The sequence below is a fragment of the Solea solea genome, chromosome 18 (assembly GCF_958295425.1).
Source record: "Solea solea chromosome 18, fSolSol10.1, whole genome shotgun sequence".
NCBI classification, from domain to species: Eukaryota; Metazoa; Chordata; class Actinopteri; order Pleuronectiformes; family Soleidae; genus Solea; species Solea solea.
This window is the reverse complement of record NC_081151.1, coordinates 16,706,329-16,729,291: the sequence shown is the minus strand read 5'-3', so window position 1 is coordinate 16,729,291 and position 22,963 is coordinate 16,706,329. Positions and strand designations below refer to the sequence as shown.

Sequence of the window (22,963 nt, the reverse complement as noted above, 5' to 3'; positions counted from 1 at the left end):
AAAAAAAAGCATACTTAAGTAAAAGTAAAGTTACTCATTTAGAAAATTGCCTTTAAAAAAAACCTACTCAATTGCAGTAACTTATTGCTTTTCACCTCCACCTGTCTACACTATTAGCAGTCTTGTATACAGTACTTTAACGCAATACTTGGGTAAAAGTACAAGTATCTTACCAGAAAATGACTTTGGTTGAAGTTGGAGTCACTTTTTACAATATTACTTGAGTAAAAATCTTAAAGGATATGACCTCATTTTAAGTGAGGAGTTAGAATTGAGTGATGGTAGCACAGTTGTAGAGCGAGTTGGAAGCTGGAAGGTTGTAGGTTCAATTCCTGGCTCCACTGGTCTTTATGAACGTGAGAGTTAATGGGCGAATAGCAAAATTGTAAAGCGTTATCTCTGAAGGATGAAGCTATATCCACTTTATCCTCCTGTACACCAGAGGATGAATGGATTCAGGTGTTCATTTATGTTGCCAGGCTCCAGAAAATACAGCACTTAGGTGTAATAAATACTGTTTAACTGCTCCTGATATCCCCATGATGCTAACATGGCTCCTGATTATTACACAATTGTTTTTATCGATTTCCATCAGTCCCTTGTCAAATTAGGGTGTCAAGCCCAACTCCAGCAGAGAACCACATCTAATTGGTTTTCAGAGTTTTCAAAAAGGTCGATGTACTCGGTTGATATTAGTTACTAAATTAAGTAAAGAGGCAAAAAGCTGCAGGTCTGACATGTATCAGCATAATTGACATGATAAAAGCCTTAGGGTGGTTTCTGCTTTATTACACAATTTTAAGATCCATTTTTAAAGCGGCATCAATCGATATTTGTTGCCAAATGGATGAAATGATGCGATAATGTGAAAGAGAATTATTACTCAATTATTCAGTTCCCCTCAGCTCTGCTTCTTTCAGCACATTGTTTTTGATTTACTCAGCATATACAGTAGCTGTAGTACTTTGGTTCAGTTTTGTGTCAGAATGCTCTGCCAGCACCTGTTTTAAGTTAGGAGAGTAGGTAAGGGTTTCTTTGGTAAGTAAGATTAGGTTTATGAAAAGACGTTTTTGTTTGTTATTTTGGCATCGCTCCTCTCCGAAATTAATAAACAGAATAAGTCATTATTATCACTACAGTGATAATAGGGTAAATACAGTAATATAGAGTAAATAAAACTTTCATTTACAAAATAGTACCTAGGAAAGATGTATTATATGAACAAATACATATGCCAAACACTAAACAAAGTGATGAGACCACCACCCAAAACATGTTCCTGTAACTGTTAATGCAGCGGTATGTTGGAGCTTTTTAAGCAAAATCATATTTTTAATGCTAAAATATAATTGTATTTTCAAATTTAAGAAAATATTGTAAAGCACATTATTTTTATTGATTAAGATGTTAAATTATAGTCATTTTCTTGCATTCCTCAAAAGAAAAATTAGGAGCCGGGTCAAATTTGGGTATAAAAACGGTAAATTCAGTTTATTTATTTGCCAAATAAATAACAAACAATAACATTTTAAGTTTTAAACACGTTTTTTTTTCCTCAAATATTTATGTTTTATTTTTATGAGGTCAATGTGGTCCAACACTGTACATTTCTGAATATGTAAATTCAAACTGACATAGCAGCACAAAAGGTAGCAGTAAAATGTAAATACAAATTGAATAAGAATATGAGTCAGTATACAGAAAACAAATGCTGACAAAATATAGACTAAATAAAAATTTTAATAAAATGTTGCATATGATTGATTGTTGAATTTCAATGCTAAATATATATTATTCACTATAAACGGATCCATGCTAATATTGTGTTTTTACTTGTTTTTTTCTTTCACCCAACAGCCTAAAAATGACTGAAACTAGATTTTGCACTGAAATTAAAGCTCAATAATTTCACTTCAATGCTCGTTAGTTATATATAGGTTAAATAATTGCATTAAAATTGCACGTAATATTGCAAAGAACAGGGAAGAAACAGGGCCATTTGTTTTATTCCCTTAGCCGTTTAGTCAGTGGTCCCGTGAGTCTGTAATTGTGGTTTTCTGTGAGCCTGCACACGTGTGTCACACTTCCTTTTAACAACCAGGCATTAAGTGTGTTTCCCCAATCCCATTTGTCCATAAGAATTCCTCTTCTCGCTCCTGATGAAAAGGCGAGGTGCTTTTCCGGGCAGACATCTCACCGAGCAATCTGAGGAAAACCCTGCTGGTGAGACGCGAAGAGGCGGGAGAAAGAGAGAGATGGATTGTTCTTCTGCGTGTGGCGAGCAGGATAACAGGATCTTTAGATTCTGTAGTCGTCTCCCGCTCAGCAGGCAGGACTCACACAGAGATTTAGCTGTGAATTACATTAGCAATTTACAGCAGAAAAGCATTTTAATTCCTCTGGAAATGTTTGGATCAGTAGTTTCCATGCAGGTATTTGAGTTTCAATATGTCTCAAATATAATCTCAATATTGCAGCAAATATCATGGCTTTGGGAGTACATGATGTCAGGGAATGAGCCGCCTTTTGACTCGATACATGATACATGAGCAGTTATGCATAATGAATGCTGCTGTGCCACTTATCTTATTAGCCGAACCCCCTGCTTTCCCAATAACATGCGGAAAAATTGCATTTTTGCTTGAATGGAGAAGGGGGGGAAAAAAAAAAACGTCCTCCCATGAGATGTCAGGCTCATAATAAAGTATGTCATTCCTATTTCAGGGCTAGCTGCGCCGCTGTCGACTATTGTTGACTTGTCTGCCGCTTGTGGGGGAAAAGCTTTCTGAGGCCTAAGAGAGCGGATCCGGCGAGTGTCATGAATTGTCATGAGAATTGTTGGCGTGTTTCCATTCCGTCCCATCAGGCGCATGTTGTGCAGGTGCTGTGACGAGCCGCTCGCATCGGGGCCCCCCGTTCACGAGTGAAACCGGGATGAAGTGGCTCAGAGGGAAATTGTGAGAGGACAATATTTCTCATATCCATTTGCTTCCACTTTGTCCTCCACTTGAGGGGACATGAGGGCGAGCTGGAGTCAATCCCAGCTGACATAGGGTGAAAGGTGGGGCACATTCTGGACGGGTCGCCAGTCCACCACAGAGCCATCATACCTGTGGTGAAGTTAGAGTGCGGATTAACCTAATCTGCATGATTTTGGACTGTGGGATGAAACCTGAGTCAGGCCTTTTTGTCGGGATGACAAGAACAAAGTTCTGGTCGGGCCATTTCATACCGTTTTTTGACACCTAATAGTTTTCTTTCTCACTGCACTTTAGTGAAATGAACTAGACCTTTTGAATAATGTATTCCCCTCCTCGCCTGAGGTGGCGCTGCATCAAGGATTACTGAAGGAGACAAACCATGAACAAGAGAACTCACTCATTTATTGGTTAATGCAGGGCAACTTCTGTTTCCGCCACATCAGACCAAAACATGGAGCTGCATCAAATCCTATTTTACATTTTGTTTTATGTGAACATACGACACATATACTCTGAAATTGCGGGAATGTTATATTATGCACACGTTCACAATTTTGTTTGTACCTGCAGAAAGTTTTGTCCTCCTCTGATGAATTGTCTCCTGTCGTGTTTTAGATCGGGTTTGTTGTTGTTGTATTTATTCTGCTTCGGTTTGGTCTTTGTGAACTATGGGTAACATTATATGTTTGCGGCGTGGTTGCTGCTGAATGAGAAATAAAATTCACTTCTGAAGATCAGCTGTAGCCCTGCCCCACACTAGATGATAATTGGCCAATCTGGGACTTCCGACAAGTCGTGGGTGCTTCCAATTTTAGGCTGATTTGAACAGATTATCTGGCCAAATCGTCCTGTAGTGTGAGGGATTAACAGACACCACTTTAAAGGCGACATAGAATGCTTGTATCGCACATATTTGTTAGTTATGGAGGTCTACTTACATATATTAACTTGTTTTCATGGTTAAAAACCTCCTAATCGCTGCAAACGAGCCGATCAGAATATCTCCTCACTGACGCTCTCGTCAGCCGCGCTGTTTCAGACTAAAACCACACCCCCAGAACGTGGACTGTGTTGTGATTGGCCAGCCAACGAGAGCTTTCCTACTGTCCTGTGATTGGCCAGGTACCTGGAAGTGACGTAATAGATAGGCCAGCTCTCAGATACACAGCTCCCCCTCTGGCACGGTGGATGCTCTGCATCTCAGCAGCTACAACGAGAGTAGTTCTTCTTCTTCTGCGGTTGAATGTACGCAACCGGATGTGCCCGGACTAGTGCCCGCACCAGGAGGCGCTACGGTGGTGAGAGGAGTGGTGAGGATTTCTGATGACATCATCAGCATAGGGAAGTGCCGATCCGCTTTGCAGAGCCCAGGAAAACAATACAACACTATTTTCTCAGCAGTGGCTGAACTATTTGTTCTGAAACTTTAGGGTTTCATAAACGAGGTAATGACGCAGATACACACACAAACGCAGCGTTAATTGGAGCTTCCGGTCTATGTCGCCTTTAACGTCATCAGACGCATCAGTCTTCCCGATTTCAAATAATAAGTATTCAACATGTTTGATGTTTACAACTGAACAGAGATCGGGTGAGAAGAACCTCGTAATAACCAATGAGAGCGAGTTGACCGGAGAGCGGGTGTCGCGTCCTTTTGTTTAGAACCGTATCTCGAGGCACAAGTTGACCGTCAGTCGCTTCAAGTAGATGAAGGAGTTCACACGGAAACTATTCCTCGCGGAGTTGCTGCGGCGACACGTCGAGGCACAGAGACATCTGTGTGCCGACCACTTAACTGCCCTGCACTCGTCAATAACTCTTTAAAAAAGATCAATTAGTGCGATCAGTGGCCAGAGTGCCGCTGGGGCTGAGGTGCCATATTGAGCGGTTTCCGTGCGGTGATGTCAGACGCAGCTCTTTCCCAGAGACGGAGCCTCACCCCTCCAGACATTTGACTTCATTAAAGGGGCATTCTCCTCAAACTCGAGCAATAAACTCACCAATAAGCTGCTTCTTTCTTATCTGGCTTTGGGCTTTGGGCGGGGGGGGGGTTTCCTCACAGTGTCCAGCCAGCCGTCTCATTGAAAGTGTTCTGACTGAAACATCAGGCCATAAAAATCGATTTAGACAGCGACAGTTTCTTTCATTTATCGCTCACTCACCTTTTTGCCCTTGCGAAATGTCCGTTTTACACATTTTTACAGCCTGATTGATTATATGCTGCTGTTTTCAGTCCATTGTGTTCCTTTGTTTCAACCGTCGCATCAGACGCCATGATAAATGTGGTCGTCATGGTAGCGGTGGTGCGGGGGGCGTGAGGCGAGTCCAGCTGCTGACGGACGGGCCCGCTCCAGAACAAGCTGACCTTTCACCTCCTGACCTTTCTCCCATGCTGATTATTAATCCTACTTACAGTGCACTTCCTGAGTCCCTCCATTGCAAATTAACCTTTCTCTTCTTCTCCTCTCTTTCTCCTCCTCCTCTTCTCCAATCATGCCCACTCCTTCCTTTACCCCCCCCCCCCCGCCCCTCTGATTCTCCCCTTTTTGCAGCAAACTTATTCGCGTGAAAGTTATTGACGATGAGGAATATGAGAAAAACAAGAACTTCTTCCTGGAGCTGGCCGAGCCTCGAATGGTAGACATGAGTCTGCAGAAAGGTGCAGTACTGACTTTTTGATACTTTTATCACTCTCTCTCTCTCTTTTTCTCTCCGTCACGTTATCAATGTGTAGCCTCTCTCTCTCCCCGCAGGCATCTTTGTCTCCCCTCTGTCCACATCCTTTACTTAAACCTTCAGTCTGAATAGACGGCCTGTTTCTTCCCTCTGCTTTTACACTGTCATGCACCTGAGCGTCCTCTTATCACCGTGCATAGATATCGCATCCTGAAAATAATCATTCCTTTCATTATGGCAAATCTCCCGAGACGGCGGCGTCGTCGGCATAAAAAGAGAGCGGCGGAGTCGACGAGCTGTTACCGTTCACCGTCTCCACGGAGCAAGTAGCTATTTTTATGTTAAAAAAAACACACACACACAAAAATGGAGGAGCTATTTATAAATAAGTGACGCAAATTGCAGTTGGTGAAACGGGATTATTGATTTGTTTTTCGGCTGTTATGTGATATTACTTCGTGGTGTGCAGTTCATTTTGGGGTCATGTATTCTTACGCAGAGGCCGTGTTGCTCTGTGAGATACAGTAGCGCTACGCTGCACGACAAGCTTGTCTTGAGGCGTTTTCTTTTTTTTCTTCTTTCTCCTTTCGTTATTTTCCCACAGTAAGGTGAAGATAGAAAAGTAGGTCATGGAGGAATTCGAATCAAAGCACGTTTTCGTCACAAGTTTCGTTTTGTTGTCTCCCTGTTCGTTGGTAATGTCAGGCTGAAAGAAGCCAACAGGCATTTTCTCAGTTATCTAATGCAGTGTTATCTAACCACACTCGGGGGTCGGGTTGTGGCAGAGGCTCGTGAGCTGGTGGCGGCTCCCTGTGTTCTCAGAGTGAGAGTCGTGATGAAGAGCATTTACTATATGAGTATTTTACCAGAAAATGAAATAAAAGTCTTAAAGTATATGGCATTTACTGTACTTGAGTATCAAAAGTCATTGTCTGATAGTCAGTATACTTAAGTTTTAGAAGTAAAAGTATTAAAAAACTTCAATTCTTACCTCTGCTAGTCCATACGTGTCATTGAGCAAGACATTTAACCCCGTGTTGCAGCGTGTGAATGTGTATGAAACTGTCGTGTAGACTAGAAAAGCTCTGATTACCAACTCTTCTTCTGATTTTCTTTGGTAGTAACGAGTAACAAAGATAGTTAGAGGGAATGCAGTGGAGTAAAAGTAAAAGTTGCTCAAATATAAATAAGTAAAGTAAAGATGTGTGAATTTGAAGTACAGTAATAAAGTAATTTTTAGTGCTTTTTTTTAATTACTGTTACATTACAACACTGTTTATGAGCGATGGCTGCACACACACACACACAACTCGTGTGTTTTTTTGCATCTCAGTTGCAGTTTACTTCTATATTTTATTGATTTTCTGTCATACCTTTTATGAAAGTTGATGTAAATATTCTAGTTTGAAATGCGAAAATGACCCAGATACAACCGCAGGTTCATTGTTTATAAAAAATAGACAGTTATGTACGTGTGTGAGCATGAACACGGTGTAACATTGGGTTATAAGTGCAGCTCCATTTTGGGAGTTTTCAGTGGGTGGTAACCGACGCCCACCCGTGTTCTGAATTGAGATCGCAAGCACGCGCTACATGTTAATTGTTGCTTTAAAAACAACTGTTATGAAAGTCAAATATTCCTTATTTTTGCTTTATTTTATTTATCGGTTCCATTTTTCTGTCTTTAACGTCATCTGTCATGTGAATACACTTCTTTAATGACATATTTATGTGTGTGTGTGTGTGTGTGTTGTCATGACAGTTCTGTTCATTCTGATCCTCGAAAGGCGACACCACCACTGTGCCACTAATGAAAGCGCAGACAGTGTTGACAATGAGTAATACAAGATAAATCCACTTACTTTTTTTTTTTTTTAAATGCGGGAGATAATGAATGTTTGATCAGGGGTAATAAATGTTTGATCTATATGTGATGAGGAGGTAATGAAAAAGCTTTTCTGTATTATTTCCCAAGCAGGATCATCTTTTATGAATGTGCTCATGCTGATGAAATCGCTTTGATTTGAAATTAGAGAGAGGGAAGGGGTTACACACACACACACACACACACACACACACAGGCGCGTTCTCCTGTTGCCGCAGTAGGTGCTGCAGGATCACAGCGATGTGAATGATATGATAATTCCTCGCTTTTCATATATAATGTGGCGATTATATTCTTGTTCATAATGGCTGATGCGGGCCTGATTGGGTTTTGTTTTTCTGCTTATTAAAGCCTGAGTGGAGGAGCAGAATTAATGAATATTCTATGAGAGTCTTTTGTTCTGATTGTTTTGTTTTTATTTTTTTTTTTTATTTATCTCACGCGCTACTCCTTGCAAGTATGCTTTGATTAAAAATAGAGAGTCTTGTTTTCTTTCTCAATTATCTCCATATTCCAGATGATAAAAGTAGCAAGCCACGTAATAATAATAATAATAATTGTCAGATTTCATTGCAGCTGCCTGATGTTGTTGGGTTTTTTTTTTTATTATTATTATTTATTACGGGCAGTTACATCACTCGCTTTCTCGATTTGTTTGGTACAATTGGATGCTGCTGATAGCACAGTCTGGCAGATGTGACTGACTCCCAGCTCTGACTCTGGACAGTGTGTGAGTAATGAAAGCAATCAAGCCAACAGTCACCCTGACCTGTCACTGTGGAGTTGTTTACTGCCGACTCCAGCTATGCCCTTCTCTCCTTTTACTGAAGTGGTCAATACCATTAGCACCTCTGGTGAAGACGCTGCTGAGCCACTCGGCTGCTGCTGCTGCTGCTGCTGCTGCTGCTGCTGCATCAACACAACACTGCAGAGTCACAATGAGAGTCACTTCCAAGTTCATCAAGGACGGTTCAGGATTTTGATTTTGTTGACTGACGCCAGATACAGGCACCTGTGGAGTTTGAGGTGGTGTTCACACCAAATAGTCCACCAGACTCGATTGGGTTCGATTGGGGGTTGCAACGTCCCGCATTGAGAGTTACTGAAGGAGAAGAAGAGACAAAAAAGGAAGAAGAAAAGTCACTCATCTGTTGGTTAATGCAGGGCAAAAAAAAATCGGTCTTTTTAATTTGTTTTATGTGAACATAGGACACATATGCACTGCAACAATGGCCTTTCTCGCGGCTATCGCTCTACACACGCGTATGTTTTGGTTGCGTTTACCCACAATACCCTGCGTTATAGTCTTTCCTAGTCCGGAAAGTTCAGACTTTTCAAAGGATTCAATTAGAAAGGGCTGGTGTGTATGCAACAAAAAATGCAAGGTAAAATCCAAGGTAGCTATATATAAGGTATATAGTTTAGTTTATTATTTATTAAAGAGGAACAGCAAACAATTTTAACAATTGCTCCAGAGTTAGCTCATAGCTCCTTTATTTGATAATATTCTTTTCATTCCTCAAATCAGTCTGGATAAAACATACTGAGGAATAGAATAGCCACTTTTTTTTGTCATTTTTGAACGTGCACTAGTTTGTGCACACAACAACATTTCATGTGCATAGCTGTAGGATTAAAAGGCCTTTTCCCTCTGCAGTAATCCATCAAGCCTGGAGAGAGGAAATGTGCCACCCGTCAGCCTCCTCACCCACAGCGAGCTCTTGTGGCATTTAAGGGCACTCCACATGCTATTGTTCCCAGTGCTCTCCATCACACACACACATATACACGTTTTGGCAGCTATTTTATGAAGGACTCTACCTCGACTTAGATTCATTTGGACAACCCTAACCTAACCTAACCACAATTCCCCTGAGTTTCCGCCCTCATGAGGACCAGGTTTTGGTCTCCATGAGGACTACTGGTCCCGAGGAGGTCTGTGTTTATGCCAGGAAAAGGTTCTAAAGAGGCAACAAATACAAGCACACGTACTCTGCACACTCGTCCACGCATTACGTCCAAATTAGCCGTGAGTCATTTTATGGAGAAACGCCAAAGCACGAAGCGACATCATGAGATGAGATCATTTCGATGGTGCTTTCATTATACAGTGCTGCATCTTCCTGTTGAGTAAACAGAGGGTTTTCAATAGGTGTGAGTCATTTGGGGGAATCATAAATGGGTATAGGCATCATTATTTAGCAGGAAATTGGATTGTCCTTCAATCGTTTGGAGCCACGGGTTAAATACAGTGCTTACCTCGATGTTTATATAAATGCGTCATTGCTCACTATTGTTACTTTCTCTGTGAATAGTTTCCAAATTAATATCAGGTTTTCAAAAATAGTGACTGTGCAATTGTGTGTATGCAGCAGCAGTTGTAATAGTAGCTGTTTGGAATGAGATGGATCAGATCCAATATTATTATTGGGTTCCGATCCTTACGCACTTATTAGACATGGTACTGGCGTCACTCATCCACAACATCAACTATTAAATTATATAATCATATCATATCATAAGCTTATGGCCACAAATAGAATGTAGGGCTAAAGCTAGCGATTAGTTTCATAGTCGATTAATCTGTTGATCATTTTCTTGAAAAAACAAGTATTTGTTTGGTCCATAAAATGTTGAAATGTGTCGATAAGTGTTTACAAAACCTGCAAATGATAAAGTTCTCAAATGTCTTGTTTTGTCCACAAGCAAAGAAACCAGAAAATATTCACATTTAAGAAGCTGAAAAATCAGTACACATGTATTAATTATTGGGGGAGGAAAAGACAACCCAATTATCAAAATAGTTGATGATTAATTTGGTAATTGATTAAGTAATAACTTTTAAATTAAGTATTAAAAACATCATGTTTAAATATGAACAAAAGTCTCTTACGTTCAAACAATTGAGAATGAGTGTCTCAGTGTCAAGTGCTTAGAGCTTGTGTCGCCCGGTGACATTCCCGTACTGCATACAGGAAGTGATTTGTCAATCACAAAAAGTTACGCACTGGATCCCAGAATTCAGTTAGGAGCTTTAAAGACTGGCAACATTTCAGTCTTCAAATACTGACATGATATTCATGCTATTGGCAGATATTCAAATCCAGATATTGGAATCAGATTGGACTGGGCAGTAATATAATGTTACAGAGGCTAATTACTGTTAAAAAAAACAAATAAAAAAAAAGTACCAAACAGGACAGAAATGAAGGTGAAGAGAAAAATAATAATTACATCCAGATCCAGAAGAAGGCAGTAATGTGTTCCAACTGTATTTAAACACCATGACCGAACCCCATTAATATTATTTAAAAGGCCACGTCTCACTGCTCATAAACATCTGTAACACGCTGTGGAGGTCACTGCTTTACTGTAAGTGGATCCGCTGCATTAGAAGATGAATTAAAAACTGTTGTCTGTCATTTGGAGATAAGATTAAAAAAAAAATGATTTAAGATAAGATGTCTTGCATCTTACACGCACTGAAATCCAGGTGCACGGACTTAAAATATGATGCTCGACAACAGCATGTATGTGTTTACAGAGGGTTTTATTTCCATTTTTAATACTGCTTGAACTGAATCGATATGAGGTTTCATGTGAATCTCCACTCACCCCTCTCCCACTTATCGCCTCATGAATAGTGTCTGCCTTCTCTCGACATGAGCCAGGAGCACATGACACCCGAACTCAGAGTTCATTACGCTCCCTTCAGCAGGGGTCACAGGTTGCATGACTTTCTCTGATTGACAGCGTCTCAGGAAGCTGCTCCTTTGTGTTGCTTTGAAAGTCAGACCTATCATCCCTTTTGTTAGCAGTCAACCTGAATTTGACCTCCAATGAATCTCACCCTTTCAAGGGAAAGTGCTATTTGCCTCCTCAGAATTGTGGTTTGAAACACCACCACTGTAAATAGCACCACTTGAGGAGAAGTGACCTTGGCGCTAATTGTATTTACAGGTTTTTACAGTGTGGAAGTGTGTATAACTATATTATACTTATATACTGTATATATATATGTATATGTATATAATTATATATATATATATATATATATATATATATATATATATATATTCTTTTTTAATAAAATCTGTAATTAAGACACAAATACAAGATGAAATTGCAGTTTTGCTCATCTGTAACTTTTTGTAAAATCCAAATTTGACAAGAAATGTCAGATACCTTCACAGTAGTTTTAAAAGATATTGCATATGCTCCATTTTTAACTCATACGTCGTTTATTGCTGCAGCGATTGTCCATTGTTTTTTTAAATAATTATATTAATAATAATAATAATAATTATTATTATTATTATTATTATTAACCAATTCATTCATTGAGAAAATAATCAACAGATTATTTAATTATGAATTGAATCATTAGTTGCAGCTCTAACGTTGTGGTTTACCTTTCCGACTCTTGCCTACAAATAGATTGTTGAAGCATGAAAATGATAATAGTAAACCTCCCTAAAATGTTGTTCTTTAAAAGCCTTTAAGCAACAATGGAGATGCAAATAATTATTATTAACCCTTTACCGAGCAAAGAACTATACTTTGTAACTTCCATAGACTTCCAAAACCGCCTAACCGCGCATTACCACGAGGTCTTGGAAGCACATGGATTTCACCCAGCCAATCAGCAGAGATCCAGCTATGTCACAGAAAGCCTCATTTACCAAAAGTACCAAATGATGTGAAAGCTTTGCATTGACTGGATACAGGTTTGAATAAATAAAATATTATACAAATATTATAAACAGGCAAAAAAATCTGCATAAAACGAAAATGTGTCTGGGTTTTAAACGCTTTAAATGTAATTCTAGGGAATAAATACTAATTAACAGCTACCACACCTTCATTAAATGAGCAAATAAAACAAAATCGGTGATTAGTGTTTTTCCTCAGATTAACCCCTGATGTATTTTTTACTCATTAAGATGATCTCTATGCAGATATTCTGCATATATCTTCAGGCTTGTGTGGAGCAGAACACACACACTCTCTCTCCGTGGTTTCGTCACTCCAGGGACCTCATGTCTGTTCAAAGGGCTGAAGTGCTCAGTCCTGGTCCTGGAGGAACTCTAAATGACTGGTATTGAATCAATTAGCTGCCTAATTGGGCTGAGATAAAGACTCCATTTCCTTATCGCCAGTCCCACCAGCCGTTACAGATGGCACGGCAGATCTCCCGGTGGATGTGCCAGGAGGTCAGAGTGAAGCTGCTGCTGATGGTTTTGGCTATTTGATTGTAACTCAAGGAGGAGAAAGCATCACAGAGCTGCACATGTGCCAGAGGCATGCAGGTCTACATACAATTCACATCAGATACACAAGGTTTCACGATGAGTAGTTAAAATTTGGCCTTAAAAAAACTTTTAATTTGACATTTTTTGTTTTTTATTTGTATTTACTAGACCACCACCCAAATAAATTAACAGCATTGGTAATTATCATATGTTTCTCTAATGGTTAATATACCAGTATGTAGAAGCGCTAACCAAAATTATATTTTTGATATAATTTCAAATTTACTGTTTTAACAAAAACAGAAAAATGACATTATTATTTCTTGATTAAGATGTCAAATTATAGTCATTTATTTGCATTCCTCAACAGAAAAATTTATGATTTCTGACTTCTCATCAAAGAAGCCCAGTGAGCCGGTAAATTCAGTTTATTTGCCAAATAAATAATAATAAAGTTTTTAATATTAAACAGGTTTTTTGAGGTTTTCTCGTTTTTAGGACAGGTGGTCTAATACATTTGTTAAGCACTGTATGGAATGAAAACCTGAGTAACATAATTTCTTTTCTTTTTTTTTTAAATGGGGGGGAAAGCCCATTATGATAAGTATACAATTAGACAAACTCTAAAAAATTACTCGAGCTGGTTAAACTCGAATGAATTGCTTTGAGTATTGAGTATTACCTAAAAAAAAGTACTTAGTTTGTCAACATTTTTTTTATTTTTAGTGCATGACATACTAACTGCATGTTTGTAAAATGCCACATCAAGCTACCAGTTAGCTTAACTAACTTAGCTAGTTCCTGGACACTAGCTAAATTAGTCTTCTCTCAAATGTGAAGAAAAATGGATTTCTTATATTTGTAAATGTCAACAGTTTTGTTGAAAGTTAAGTGACAAGATGCCATTTTTATGATTGTCCACTAATATATTTATATATAACTTATATATATATAAGTTATTTTTATTTTTAGTGCATGACACAACTTTGAACTGCATGTTTGTATCTAAAAGGCCGCATCAAGCTGCCAGTTAGCTTAACAAACGTACCTAGTTCCTGGACACAAATTTTGGAGAATTTGTCTCTCAAATGTGCATAAAAAAAGAACCTTTGATTTGTTATGTGCAAATGTCTACAGTTTTGTTTTAAGTGAGAAGATTGTCCACTAATTTTAAAGCTAATGTTAAACATGGTTAGCTTAGCTTATAAAACAGCTAGCCTGACTGTCTTAAGTTTCATTTTACAGCCCTAAAGTATAATCAATAGTTAAAACACTGTATAAAAGATGTAAAAGAGACTCTTAAAAATACATAAGATATCAGTTATAGTACTTAAGTCTATTTTTTGATTTTTCACCACGTTTTTTTTTCTTTCTTTGTTTCTTTCTAGTTATTTTTTAACATTTTTTATTTTTAGTGCATGACACAACTTTAATCTAAACTCATATATTTGCAGCAGTTAAAACTAAAATTTAAGTTGACACAGCTTAAAACGCTTTACACTGTAAATGCCACAGACCATACTGCATCAGTCATTCATGGTTTTTACTTCACTCATGTGTGTGGAAAGGATTTCCACTCCCGTGCGCTACCCCTGAGCCTCCCACAGCAATAGCAGCATGTAAGGACACATCTGTTACACCGTGTCCCAGAGGAGAGCTATATGTATATGAGCGTTTCAAACGGCGCGCCGAGAGCGAGCCGCTGACTTTCTCACAAGGACAGACAGGAAGTGATCGTGTCAGGATCTGTGGATTTAATGTCATTTGCTGATCAAATGAAACATTTAACGCAGGTCACGGTTAAACTGCATTCACTAATATGTCGTTAAACAAGGGCATATGCCATCACATGCATCATTACACAATAAAACCTCCCACAAAGCAATCTATTATTACCTCAGCTAATGGCACTCAGGAGCCACTGATTTGCTTATAGTCATCCTGCTTTTTCAATCAGTTATCTAGAGCCATGGCACCCAAACTGTGGTACGTGTACCACCAGTGGTACATGAGCTTCCTCTGGTGGTACTTAGAGGAAAATCAGAAATTCTGTTCTACTGTATGGTATGCGATCAGAGTGGAGCTGAGGAATTTTGACCAGAGTGCTTAGAAAATTATACAAATAAGCAAAAAATATAAAATTAATGACATTATAATAATTAGAGTCACACCTTTGCAACAGGAAGACCCAGGTTTGCGACCAGGTCGGAATAAAGGGCCTTTCTGCGTGGAGTTTACATGTTCTTGCATGCGTTTTCTCTGTGTTCTCCGGACTACAAACACATGCAGATTTGGGGATTAGGCAAATTCCATCCATCTTTATCCTCCACATGAGGGTCGTGGGGCGGGGATGGCGCTGGTGCCAATCCCAGTTGACATACGGTGAAAGGTGTTGTACACCCTGGACAGGTCACCATTCCATCACAGGGCAACATCGAGACAAACAACCTTTCGCTGTCACATTCACACCTATGGTCAATTTAGAGTGTCCAATTTGCCTAATCCTCCTGTTTTGTTTCTGTGGGAAGAAACTGGAGAACCCGCAGAAAAACGTCGTACACAGAGATAACATGCAAACTCTATGCAGAAAGGCCCTTGTTCTGACTTGGTCGCGATCCCGGGTCTCCTTGCTGCAAAGGCAACAGTGCTAACCACTACACTAATTGTGTCGCCCAATTAGGCAAATAGGACACAAATTATCTTATTGGGAATAAATCTGCCTCCTGTGAAAACTCTGTAGATGACTTTGCTCGGCCTATTTATACCACTGTATTTTAACGTTGGTAATAATGGTGTTCATTTGAGAGCTCAATATGTTCTCAGGTGGTACTTGGTATAAAAAGCTTGAGAACCCCCCGCTGTAGAGGCTCCGCGAGCTCTGCCCTCGTTTCAGCAAGTGACGGCAGAAGCAGCGAGACCTTGGCGAGTGAGTGATGGGCAACAGCTGTCACTCACCGCGGCCGCAGCGACCTCGCCACCTGTTGGCACGAGATTCAGAGACACGATCTCAAGACCTCAGGCTGTTTAGTGACCGCAGCTCAGTTTAGGAAGAGCAGTATGGTGGATGGAGGGGTGGGGACGGTGTAGCTGACATTGAGAACATCAGACGGTGTCTGGAAAGTTTACTCAGAGAATTAAAGTATATCAGATACAAACAGATTTGACATATTTCTTAACAGATTTTCAATTTAACATAGCGTGTTCTGGAGTAGGTGACATAAATAGTGCTTGGAATTGAAAGGCTGCATCAAGCTGCCAGTTAGCTTAACAAACTTAGCTACTTCCTGGGCACAAATCTTGGAAAGTTGTTGAAATTTAAGTGAAAAGAGATTGACGATTGACGTTTGTGATTGTCCACTAATTATGACGCTAATGCTAACACGGTTAGCTTAGCTTAAAAAAACAGCTAGCCTAACTGGCAAGTTTCATCTTCCAACACATAAAATATATAATAATCTCTATCTATCTATCTATCTATCTATCTATCTATCTATCTATCTATCTATCTATCTATCTATCTATCTATCCATCCATCCATCCATCCATCCATCCATCCATCCATCATTGATTGGGTCTCTATCTGAATGATATGTTTTAAATTCAATTTTACCATCCTACTTTTCAATCACTATTTGAGGTTTGATTGACTTATTGATCTCCGTTTCTACAAGAAAGCACCAAAAAAAAAAAACACTTCCCATGTTGACAATAAATCAATTCTTTTAAGAATTCAAATACAAGCTGCTGTCAAGTCGCCTGCCTCAGGATTTGATTTAGTTCTTCATATCCACTAAAACTCACATCCAAGCCTTCATTTTGCCAGAGTCACTGTTCTCATTGTGAACAATAAGATACAACAATGTACCAAAACAAGATAACAGAATATACTTGGTATATTGAGCAGACATCTCAATTCCATCAAAAACAGATGCACAGAAAAAATTAAATCATCGTTCGATCAAATGAGCGGCAGATGCAGGCGCGGAAATGAATGTCTCTCATCTGAGTGTGTGTGCTGAATATTGCGCGACTTTCAGATTGATATCAGATATGAAGAGTGTCAAGAGTCTTTAAAAAAAAACGTCCTCCGTCAGTGCTTCATGGTACACCTTCTGATGGAACCCTATAATAACCCTATAATAACCCTATACACCAACAGTTGCTGTTTATATCCACACCAGAGTTTGGATGAGCTTTCACACCTGCCCAAAGGTAGCGGACTATCCAAGGAAACAAACTCTGGTCCATTAGTCAGCTTCATAGGCTGTGACACTGGTGGTAGTTTGCAGTCATGCGTAAATATAAAGAGTTCAGGAGGCCTTCCTTTAATACCTGTCAACAAAAAATACCGTGTTCATGGTTTCCACGATGTTAAGCTCAGTAAGTGCTGTACTTATTACATCCCAGGACACACATCGTGTGCACGCGAGTGAACATGCAGTGCACTTAAGCTTTTCCAGTTTTGGGCTTTGCAAACATGTCTTTATTACCGGTGATCTGTGCTGCTCGTTGTGCACCTGGAGGACGATGTTAAGATGTTTCTCTGTTCGTTTCCTGGCGTATTTTCAAAACTTGCTTTGAATACAGATGACACAATTAATATTGAAATCTTAACGGGATTACTCTTATGTCAAGAGACTTCCCAAGTTAGAAGAGTGCGACACCGATACTATTCCCCATGCAAGCCATGGATTTAAGTAAAGATTGTTATGTAATCATGAAAGATGCCTTGAGGACTGTATTTCACAGGTGAGCTGACCTGCAGGATTCCCTCAGTGAGTCTGAGATATGGATGCAGTTTGACTTGTGTTTGTAAGTCTGTGTTTGCTCATGTGTTAAATTGCAAAGAGGCAAGAGGTGTGTCTTCTTTTAACTCATCCCAACAGGGAGTGTGTAAATATCTGCAGGAAGATCCTATCACTTTTATTTCACCTCTAACCTTTGTCGCTCTAGTCTGGGTGTCAGGTGTGTTGTTCGACGGCTGTTCACCTCCGCACCCGCTCCACCAGCCATGGCACAAATATCACGACTCACAGGGCCCCTCGGTTGCCTCAGTACCACAGAGAAATCACACTGGCACGGATGAATAGATTTAATTCAAATGGGAGCCCAGCGTTATTCATGCATTCACAGACCCCGACTTCATTAAAGCTCGACTTTATTTCGGGAGTCACGAGGAGGAATGTCAGAGGCAGTGTGTGACATGATAATGAAGCTCATGAAGAGTTAATGCTCTTTCTACAGTACTGGACTCCCTTTGATTGAAAGAAATAGTCATTTAAAAGTTGGGAGCTTGAGTTATTAAAGTTGTAATTCCTGGAATCCTGAAATGTACAGTGTGTAAAATTTAGTTCACCTTCCCCTTTCTTTCTAAATGCATTTCCATCATACAGTACAGTTCTAGCACTACTCGACTCTACTCGGTTTAGTATCAGGCATTTAGGCTATCGCTAAATACACCAGACTCCTCCGCTAAATATTGCGATTTTAGAAATTTCCTTGCTAAATGTTCAGGTTTTTAAGTCTTTTTAACTGATCAGCATTGTTCGGTTTGATCCTTGGTCTCAGATCATTAGTCTTCCAGTGACGACACTTTCTGACCAATCAGTGGCCAGCAGTCTGTCGACATCACATTTTAGTATTGGCTCAGCTCACTTGGAACCTCGTCAGAGCAGGTACTAAAAAAAGCACCAGGTACCAGCTACTATTTTTAATGGCCAATTCGTGCTGGAACAATATAATGGAAAAGTGTGTTGATGTGAAAATGTAGGTTTCAGTTGAATATCACCTCAACTCGCACTTCCTTTTCAATTATGTTTGATAACCTATGTAGCGTTCATTTAACTTCAAAACTCAAAAGATGTCTGTTTGTCCTTTGTTGGTTATTGTAAAAACATGGTGGTCCAATTGGGTGATTGTACAAAAGTACTTAATCTTCAACTTCTGCCAAATGAAAATAATTTCACCTAAATTTTACCCACTGAACCTTGAAGTCAATCCTGATTCATTTGGTATAGTTTAATACAGATCCCAGATATCCAAATTGTGCTTTTAACACATCCAAACAAACTCCACCATATTATGAACAACGGTTCACAGTCGCTGTTCCTTCTTGTGTCAACACTCCCTGTCTTTGCTCGTTTTGGAGACACTTTTTTTTTTTTTTCAGATGAAGAATCCCAGTGCAAACCAAGGTCTCAACAAAGTAGTTTTTAGCTGTGCCACAGTCCAGGGCCCAGCTCATTCGGTGGCTGTTATGAGGGCAGATTGCGTCAGAGCAACCATGACCTTACCGTTCCATTTTTAATGCCCCTTCAAATTTGGCCAACAAAACCATCCATCCATCCCCTTTCAACAAAGGATAAACTTGGATTCTTCTCAGCCCAAACTATCCCAGGCTTCATAGTTTTTGCCATTTCGGTATTTTAAAGCGAATGACGTCACATAACAAGACTGAAATTAAAGAGGAATACGTTCTAAATTATAAAGTACGAGGCTTCGACTTAAGTAAATTGCTGATGTGTCATGTTTAACATAGAATTTGATGTTGAGTCTTAAGTTATGTGTCTTTTTTTTATCAATGCCACGTCAAGCTCCAGCTCTGTTGCTAAGCTATAGCTTTAAAGACAAGCCGTTGACAACTACGTAAACTTTATCCCAAGGAGACATACTGAACACTTGTACATGTTTACTTGCACAGTTTAATCGAGCTAAGGCCATAGTCCGACTAAGACAAGACTAAGACTAAGACAGGCGATCGGACAACTTGCAGAGGAGAAACTTTATTTTATTTATTGGCCGTGTCTGACTCCGTGTCCGTGGGTGGTGCTGTATCTCTCTATAAGATAGGGTTTCGTACCTGCTGTACAAGAAAACCGAAATATTGTCATAGTCTGACTAAAATAACTAAAAAGAAGCAGCAGAAAATGTAATGTGAGCATTAGCAGTTACTGTCTGTCTGTCTATATATGTGTGTGTCTGTCTAGCTAGCCATGTTCTATCGTCACCTTAGCAAGTCCTTGAAAATCCTAAGCATTGTAACTCGAACAATGCAACGTTTTTCAGTAGTTTTTCAGTAGTTTTAAACCTCAACATTATTGAAGTGAATGGCTTTTTACAGGTCACACATGTTGTGTTTGTCAGTATCTCTCCACTGAGCACAAACACAGGATGTGTGTCTTTTTTTGCTAGCGCTGAGCTAACTGTCAAAGCAGCATTGATTGTATCAACATGCAATTAAATGGTAATGCAGTGATGCATTGTTATTGTCGGAAGCGCCGCGTGAACAGTCCCTTTAATTACCTCTGATTGTGATTACAAGCTTGCATATTTTCATCGCGCATGGTTATCTTTATATTACATTGTTGGCTCAACTTCCCGTGAATCCAGACAATGACGGAAGAGCAGTGTGTTCTTTGGGCGCCGCCTCCTAACGTTTGAGGTCACAGCTGACTGTCAAAGGGGATTATCGCGGTGTTCTACAGTAGTTAGCGCTAGGATGTGAGGCGGCGTGTTGGTGATTTACCGTGTCTTTTGTTCCTTTCTTCAAGGACGGAGCGGTGAAGTAGGGCTAGTTCAGCCATCGCTGCTGCTGCTGCTGCTGTATTCATATCCACATTTCCTCAGCTTTATGCAGAGCCGATAGCAGGGTTAGGGGGCAGCCGTGCACAGGGAATGACAATAGGGAAGGTTGGCGTATTGTTATCAAATTAGATTCATTCGTCTGCTCCGAATGCACCGTGATGCCGCTTTTAAACAAAAACATTCCATTTTCGTCAGCCTGATGTGATTTATGCTACGATCCCCTCCTGTGCCAGACTGGGGTTATCTGAAGGACGGGGACCTGTCCCTGAGCCACTGTCACGCACGTTTTTTGTCCAAAAAAAAACACCGAAACACGCCTTAAGTGCGTCTCCGTGCTGTCGGTGGCCTCCCTGTCGAAGGCAAGTCACAGAGAGATTGTTGTCTAGTAACGGTTACCATGGCACGCTCTGTCAAGGGCTTCGGTGTAATGGATTTAAATTGAACTGTTGAATCTCGAGCTGGGAGATGCAGGGAAAGGGAGAGTGGGGAAGAGGCTGTGGTGGAGGAGGAGGAGAAGAAGAAGGAGGGAGCGACAGAAATAGTCTGACAGAGGAGGAGAGAGAGAGAGAGACACAGTCAACCAAAGAGACAATGAGCCCCAGAATGAGAAGAGAGAAGGGGGGAGTCGCTCTGAAAGCCCTCACCATCTGTGATGAGAAGGTGGAAGAGCTGTAATTGTTCCTGAGAGCGTGTGTGTGTGTGTGTGTGTGTGTGTGTGTGTGTGTGTGTGTGTGTGTGTGTGTGTGTGTGTGTGTGTGTGTGTGTGTGTGTGTGTGTGTGTGTGTGTGTGTGTGTGTGTGTGTGTGTGTGTGTGTGTGTGTGTGTGTGTGTGAGTGTGTGAGTGTGTGAGAGAAATGGATGAGGTACCTGTTACCGGCCACAGCGGCGGCACACTACAGTACCAGTCCTGTTTTAACGCACAGGTCAGAGCCAGCAGGGGCCGCTGACCTTCTACGTGGCCGCTCATTAGTGTTGGTGTCAGTGGTGACCTTCTCACACTCTGGCCTCACACCTGACCCTGTAGAGATTAATGCCAAACACAAATAGAGTGGAAAATGGATGGAAAGTCTTCCGCCCATGACGCCGAAAAGCGTGCTGTATAGCGTTTTGTGCGTCTTTGAAGAGGAGTGTCAGTATGGATGTGATGTGGCTCAGAACAGCCTCTCTTCATCGCCTGCGTGAGCTAACTACTGAAGTTCGGGTGTTCCCTTTTGATCCTGCAGCAGCACTTTAAGATGTCTGCTTCAAGAAACACAGAAATACACATCTTCTGCCAATATGATGCTTTGTATTTCCCTGTCTGACACTGGCCAAAATCACCGGATCACATATCAGGGAGGAAAAAGTAAATACGACCTAAATGTTTCACTAAAAAGAGGGAGCATTTTGTGAAGTGCAAATGTCTGCCGCACAGTTGGAGCATTATGTTTTTTTAAAAATGATTCAGTTTTAAGGATTTCTTTGTTATATGGAGCAAAATGGTCTAAAGTTTTGATCTCTTTTAATTTATATTTTGTGAAGTTAAACTGTTGGTTCTTATTTCTTCTTTTCTTATTCTTCTTATTGCTGGGCCGACCGGGTTCTGGAGAGACTGATTTTCGTTCTGACCTCATGTCTAATGTGTGTTGGTATGACAATAAAGAAATCTTGAATCAAAGAAACCAGAAAATAGTCACAATTAAGAAGCTGAAAAATCATAAAGATTAATTGATTATCAAAATAGTTGCAACCCTAATATCACGCCATTCCCTATTACTCACTATTTCTAGAATAAACAGCAGTTTACAGTCTTTGAAGGGGTTATTTTTGTGTCAACAAAGAGACTAAAGGAGGTTGAGTCATTTGCTTTAATGCTACGGTATCACAGATGTCTCATGTAGGAACAAAATCCTTTAAATACACGTGATAAAATACTCACTCTGTGGCTGAGACATGAGAGTATGAACAAAAGCAAAAGTCCCTTGCACTGCAGTCCTCGGTGGGAAATGGACAATAATGTCGCGGATATCAACGGTGCTGTATGATAAGTGGGGCTTCAGAAAGATCCTTAGGGCTTTGCCTGTGTGCAAAACCCGAGGAGATGACGCAGAGGCGGCCGTGGCACCTGTGCACCTCGACCATGAGGGCTGTTAATCAACAGTGATGTCAGAGCGGAGGCTGCACTTCATCACACCGAGGAGCCGAGAGAGGCTTTCGTGAGAAACCACACGACTGTATCAGTGGCATTCGCTGGTCTTGGAAACAGGGGAAGCTCATTTGTTATTTATAAGGACACGTGGTAATTATGTGAAACTGGAATGTTGTAATAGTGTCATTTTATTTACAGTGTAAGCGCAAAATTCACACACAACTGAGGCAGAAAAGGCTCCGCTGTCGTGTTCTTTACTTCTAATTCTCTTTGTTGCTCCCAAATAAAATCAGAAGAAGAAGAAAAGTTAGTAATGGTGTGTATTAGGGATGTTCGATATTAGCTTTTTTACCGATAGTCGATATGCCGATATTGTCCAACACTTAATTTCCAATTCCGATATGAACCCATACCGAGATGCTTAAGCCTCATTACTGCCACCTACAGAGTGCATTCA

General features: G+C 40.2%; 1 protein-coding gene across 3 annotated transcripts in view; it reads left to right on the top strand.

The window, feature by feature from the left end:
* slc8a3 (solute carrier family 8 member 3) overlaps positions 1-22,963 on the top strand; it is a 118,438-nt gene that overhangs the window by 76,601 nt on the left and 18,874 nt on the right. For all 3 annotated transcript variants that reach the window (XM_058614747.1, XM_058614744.1, XM_058614746.1), the window contains exon 3: positions 5,534-5,640. In XM_058614747.1, coding sequence (XP_058470730.1) covers positions 5,534-5,640 — 107 coding nt within the window. The remainder of the gene's footprint in view (positions 1-5,533; positions 5,641-22,963) is intronic.